The sequence below is a fragment of the Seriola lalandi genome, unplaced genomic scaffold (assembly GCF_002814215.2).
Source record: "Seriola lalandi dorsalis isolate HSWRI2012SDOR001 ecotype SW California unplaced genomic scaffold, Sedor1 jcf7180002054977, whole genome shotgun sequence".
NCBI lineage: Eukaryota > Metazoa > Chordata > Actinopteri > Carangiformes > Carangidae > Seriola > Seriola lalandi.
Window position 1 is genome coordinate 987,522 of NW_019525527.1, and position 6,015 is coordinate 993,536.

The following is a 6,015-nucleotide window of genomic DNA, read 5'->3' on the forward strand; positions in this document are numbered from 1 at the left end:
CCCAAACCCCTTCTCACCTGCCTGTGGCAGTTAGTCACAGCTCTGCTCTACTTTCCACTTAATGTCCTTAACAATAGTCACTCAGCTCTTAAGTGGGATAAGTCTCTGCTGCTCGCGGCCACCTGCAGCTGTCGAAGGATTACTGTCCAAGGTTTACGGCAGGTTCGCTGCCCCCCCAACCCCTCCGCTGCAGGTCAGCCTGTCACCGTGTGACCACACTGGCGAGGTGACTTTGTGAGCTCAGAGAGGCTCTTAAACTCACCTGAAGCCTGACGCTGCCAAGAAGAGAAAAGTGATCGGGTCGTAAAGTCTTCAGGTTCTGGTTTTCTCTAACGCTCGCCTCAGAAATGAATGTGAGAGCGAAGCAGCGAACAGATGTTAAACCACAGGACGGTCGTTATGTCAGAGCTTGTTCTTGTGGACTCAAACTTCAGGAGCTGAAAATCAGTGTTAAAGACACTGAGGTGACAGATCAGTATAGTATTACCTGCTCAGTACAGTCATTTACACGTTAAAGGTTTAATGTCTTTGTCGTGTTGAACTGATCGTCTGAACCACAGAATAATATTCAGCCAGTCGTTTGATCATCAGTTAATAATTGAAGGATTTGCAGCTTTAATTTTAGGATCTTTCAGACTGGATGTGTTTGTTTTAATGAACTCTGATTGTTTTATTGATCAAATCCAAAGACGAGCGTCACAAGTTTTCCTCCAGATGAAAATGGCATGTTGGAGTCTCGGCCTCTGATTGGTCCTCTTCCCTCTCAGGGGTCTGGTTGTCCTGGTCCACTACGCCATCACTCTGGAGGTGGACAGCGGCGGCATCGCAAACGACACGCTGGACTTCATCTCTCTGCAGAACAACCTGGTGGAGAAGAACTACCCCGGAGCCGCCGAGCAGCCCACCGTCGTCTACACCATCACCGACTTCCGCAACTACATCACAGAGGCGCTGCACAAAGACAACTTCATGACCAACAGCAGCCTGGAGGCGCAGGCCGACCCGCTGCAGCTGCAGAACGGTACCATACGTGTTGTTGATGCTGCTGCTCTCAGACCGTAGACCGGCTGTGACTCTGACAGGCTTTCACTCTTTTCTGCAGCCGACAACTTGCTGCCGTCTGTGAAACCTACGAGCCGACCTGCAGACGCCTTCGACAACATGGTGAGTGGAACAGAGACGCGAGGACGAGTCAAACTGGATCTGTGGGCGGTGACGATGATCAGTTCTTCCTCACCTGTAACGTCCCTGACACAGGGAAGAAATAAACAAATACAAAACCAAACACTGTCACAAATAAACACACTGGTTTCTACTCTGTCTCACCAGACAACAAATCTGAGTGAGGTATTTATATTTACAGGTTGGGTTTGATCAAAGTCTTTAAGGATGAAACTGTCGCTGAGCATCAATGTGTCTGTTTCTAGGACAACGTGCTGGCGGCAGAGAAACCTCCAGACGCTCCGAGCCACGAGGTGGACAGCAGCGACGTCTTCCTGAAGAAGGACGAATTCCTGTTCGACCCCTTCGACCCGTGGAAAGGTCCCCAGAGCGGGGGGGTGAGCGAGAACGACGTCTTCATGTTCGAGGAGAGCACGGCTCCTCCTCCGCCACCGCCCGCCGATCAGACGTTAGACCTGGAGCCGGCGACTCGAGGCAGTGAGTGAACGATTCACATTTTTACCTGTGAGAATAAGTGAGATCAGATCAGTTCCAGACCATCAGTCAGCCTTTTATTTTTCATATAAGAATTACTGTTGTTCATCATTGTCATCGTCACGGCTGCAGAACAGAAGAAGAACTGGACATTTTCAGAAATATTATTTTGCATCAGTCATGTTTTCAGCTCAGCTCCATCCTGTGTTTGTGAAAGTTACAGCTTTAAATGTGATCAAAGAACAGGAAGAAGGTGTCGATGTAAACAAACGAGACTCAAACAGACGACAGGTGTTGGTGGAAACAGGTGTTTGATGTGATTAAGATGATGAGTCACACACAGGACTCGGACCTGGGTCCCGTCATGACGTGTCTCTGGTGTCTGAGATCTCGGCCTGAAGCTCTCCATGTGTTTTTCTGCTTCACAGATAGTGGAAATATTGAAGACGAGGGATTTCTCCTTAATAATGCTCCCGGCGCCGTAGACGACGCCCCCCGAGGGGACCACGCAGTCAGTCCCGGAGGCTCCTCTGCGGCGCTGAAACCTCAGACGGGCTCTGAGAGCACGTTGGACGATGGATCTGGCTCCGGTTTCTCTGGAGACGGCCAGGGAGCTGATCTCTGGTCCTGGCAGCCCGCGGCGACATCTGATGGCACCGGCTTTTACCCCAGGGGGGATGGCAGCCTGGAGGTGCTGCCGCCACCTGATCTGGAGGAGACTGATGAGGAGGACGGGGACCAGGATGAGGAGGGGGTCGTAGTTGAGCTGCCGGCCACTGACAAAGATGATGTGTTTGCAATGGGAGTAGAATTCACTGACGCTCCCCCTACAGCTGTTCCTGCTTTTGACGAGTCTTTGCCAGCCGGAGACTTCCAAGAACCTTTTCTGGATCAGGTCCTGGTCACGCCGCACATCAGCACTGACCCGCGGTATTCAACCACAACCCAAGCGCCTGTATTCTCACCCAAAGGAACCTTGACTGTCGAACTTTCAGTGCAAACAATGGAAGCCTCCGGTATCTATGACGACTATGCCTTGACGAAGCCACATTTGATTTTGGCGCCAGTCACAGATTCCCCTGAACCTGAAGCGTGGACTCGTGAGCCAGGACCAACAGATTCAGCAGTCGAGCTTCAAGAAACCACCTCAGCGGAGGAAGGAAAGACTGCAGCAGAGAGGGAGCTTCCTGTTTCATCAGCAGAAGGTGTAGCTGAGGAGGAAGAGGAGGAGGAGGAGGCCTCTGATACTGACGCCGCCTCAAACGAAGAGGCGCCGACCTCTGTGGAAGAACCCGGCTTTGACGCGTTCACAGAGCAGCCGGCAGAACTCGAGGTTCTCACGGACAAACCCAAACTGCTGCTGCCAGAAGCAGCTGATCAGGAGGAGGTTGAGATCTTGGAAGAGCAGCACATCGACTCCTCTGACGCTACAGCAGCAGCAGAGCCGCCACTCCAAGTAAACAGAGACCTCGTTGCGGATGAAGTCATGGTCGTCACCACGACTGCTGCTCCGGACCCAACTTCATCGGTAAGCTCAGACCGCGGCGGCGGCGGCATCGGCATCGCGCTCTCACCTGAGAAGGACTCACCTTTCACTCGAGTATCAGACTCTGTGCCGGAGGACGAGGACCTGCTTCACCATGAACACCTGAACCACGAAGATGTAGACGAAATTCCAGTAAGCGCTCCGCCTTCAGATGTAGCTCCGGGTCTGACGGTGGGGGTCACCAACAAAACAGGAAGTGCTGTAATAGACGCCGCAGAGACGTCGCCATGGGAACCTGAGCAGGATGTCGACTTGGTTACGACAGATACAGAGATCCAGGTTTTTGAGCAGGACTTCTCTGACATGCCGAGCATCGACGTCAGCTTCGACGTGTTCCAGTACGGCGGCATGGCGACTGAAGGCGACAGCAGCGGCTTCTCCAGCGGCGCTCAAGGGTCAGATTTGGACGCCATCGCATTACCGACTCGACCTGGCAGGGCCCTAACTGTGTTCTTCAGCCTGAGGGTGACCAACATGGCGTTCTCCATGGACCTCTTCAACAAGAGCTCCCCGGAGTACAAGGCCCTGGAGCAACGGTTCCTACAACTGGTGTGACCTCACAGAATCTGGTGTCAGGGATTAAATCTTCCAGATTCAGACGAAACGTTCTTTACACCTGTCTTTGTGTGTGTGTGTGTGTGTGTGTGTGTGTGTGTGTGTGTGTGTGTGTGTGTGTGTGTGTGTGTGTGTGTGTGTGTCTCTGTGTGTGTGTGTGTCTCTGTGTGTGTGTGTGTGTGTGTGTGTGTGTCTCTCCAGCTGGTCCCGTACCTGGAGTCCAACCTGAACAACTTCCAGAACCTGGAGATCCTCAACTTCAGGAACGGCAGCATCGTGGTCAACAGCAGGATGAGGTTCGGTAAACCGGTTCCCAGAGGCGTCACCAACGTCGTCTACCTGATCCTGGAGGACTTCGCCAACACCGCCTACCAGACCATGAACCTGGCCATCGACAAGTACTCGCTGGATGTGGAATCAGGTAAAGTTTCACCAGACACTGATTCAAACTTTTACTCTTTTGGAACAGTTTTTTGTCGGCTCTGAAACACAATAAACTGATGATATTTAACTGGTTTCTTCAGAATGGCTCATGACAGACTGAGGCTTTAGTTTGTCCTTGAAACGAGTCAGAGCGGCAGGACTGATCACATGACTCCATCAGTGCTGAAAAGAAAACATAATGTAGAATAGCAGGTCGTCTCCTGTCTCCGGAGACACTTGAGATGTTTGACGTGTTGAAGTGTGGACCTTCAGACTGTTTGTGGACGTGTTGAGTTGTGGACGTGTTGTGGACGTGTTGTGGACGTGTTGTGGACGTCCTGTCATGTGGACGTCCTGTCATGTGGACGTCCTGTGTTGTGGACGTGTTGTGTTGTGGACGTCCTGTGTTTTGGACGTGTTGTGGACGTGTTGTGGACGTGGACGTGTTGTGGACGTGTTGTGGACGTGTCAGCCTCATTAGAAGACGTTTCCTGCTCCTCGGGCTCAGCTGAATCCTCTGTGTATCAGCAGCAGCTCAGCAGCTTTCACAGTGTTTCTAATACCTGAGATAATCTGTCTGTGAGGAACGTGAGCAACAGCAGAACACACACACACACACACACACACACACACACACTGACTCACTGATGAATCAACATCATGGCCGCTGTCTGAGCCTGAGCGCTGTGCTTCTTCATACCTGCAGCTTCACCTGCTCTGTGTGTGAAGGAAATTACACTTTTAATATTTAAGTCTTGATCGTTCCATAATTTAACCTCAACAACAGAAAGTCACAAACTCCTCAGATTTCTCTCTTTTTGTACTTTGATTGACCTTTGAATAAATTAAATCATTAAATTTCATAGCATGAGATTTTAGAAACAGTGGATCAGTGTGATCAGAGTAATCAGTCTTATTGATAATGCGTATGAGTCGTTGTTGTAGTGAAGGTCGACCCCCCACACACACACACACACGCACACACACACACACACTTCTGCACAGTAAGTTATATAGGGAAGAATAGGAGAGCAGTAAATTAAACAGGAGGCCTTATGACACTTGGTTCTGACCCAGTTTCATCAGTAGAAGAAGAAGAAGCAGATGTGTCCCAGTGTTGAAACAGATCTCTGTGGAGGAAGGACTTTTATTTTGACAGGCGTCCTGAGGCGGCAGGAAGTGGCCACAGAGTCCAGGTGTGATTTACACACAGTGTTGTAGTGGTTGTTGTCCAGCTGAGAGAAGCTGTTAACGTGAGGTGAAGTGTTGTGTCCACCTGTGCTGAGCTGCAGCTCTGTAATCCGTCTGAGCCAATCAGAGGAGCTCCTGACAGCCTGATAACCTAATCTACCGCAGTGAGTCACTGTGGACTCCATAATCGCTCCACCGTTCTCGTCTTCACCGCGCTCTGAGGGACGTTTTCCATCGCACCAGCACGTGGTCGACTGTGCTGAGCTCCACGCCGCTGGATCTCACCTGTCACCTGGTGGTCAGTGCCGGAGAGGCGGAGTCTCACCTGCACGCCGCCCGTAGTGAGGACACACCCTGATATGAACCTGAGGTGGCTGAGGGTCAGTCAGATGCTCTCTGTGGTTTTGGAGCAGGTCGTCCACTGATCAAAAGGTCGGTGGTTCGATCCCCGGCGCCTCCGGTCCTCGTCTCCAAGTGTCCATGAGCAAAACACCGACCCTCAAAACGTTTCATGAACGTGACGAGGACTTTAAACTTTGATTGGTCGCTACGATCAGACAAGTCTATATGACATCTATATACATATATGTATACATACATGATTTATAACGAGGTCATGATGTCAGGAATCACTTGTGTCAGCG

At 51.1% G+C, this 6,015-nt stretch overlaps 1 protein-coding gene across 1 annotated transcript in view; it reads left to right on the plus strand.

The window, feature by feature from the left end:
• The window catches only part of LOC111646904 (uncharacterized), a 22,434-nt gene that overhangs the window by 10,522 nt on the left and 5,897 nt on the right, over positions 1 to 6,015 (plus strand). The window contains exons 10-14 of the mRNA XM_023396487.2: positions 768 to 1,021; positions 1,103 to 1,164; positions 1,428 to 1,659; positions 2,085 to 3,751; positions 3,959 to 4,178. Coding sequence (XP_023252255.1) covers positions 768 to 1,021; positions 1,103 to 1,164; positions 1,428 to 1,659; positions 2,085 to 3,751; positions 3,959 to 4,178 — 2,435 coding nt within the window. The remainder of the gene's footprint in view (positions 1 to 767; positions 1,022 to 1,102; positions 1,165 to 1,427; positions 1,660 to 2,084; positions 3,752 to 3,958; positions 4,179 to 6,015) is intronic.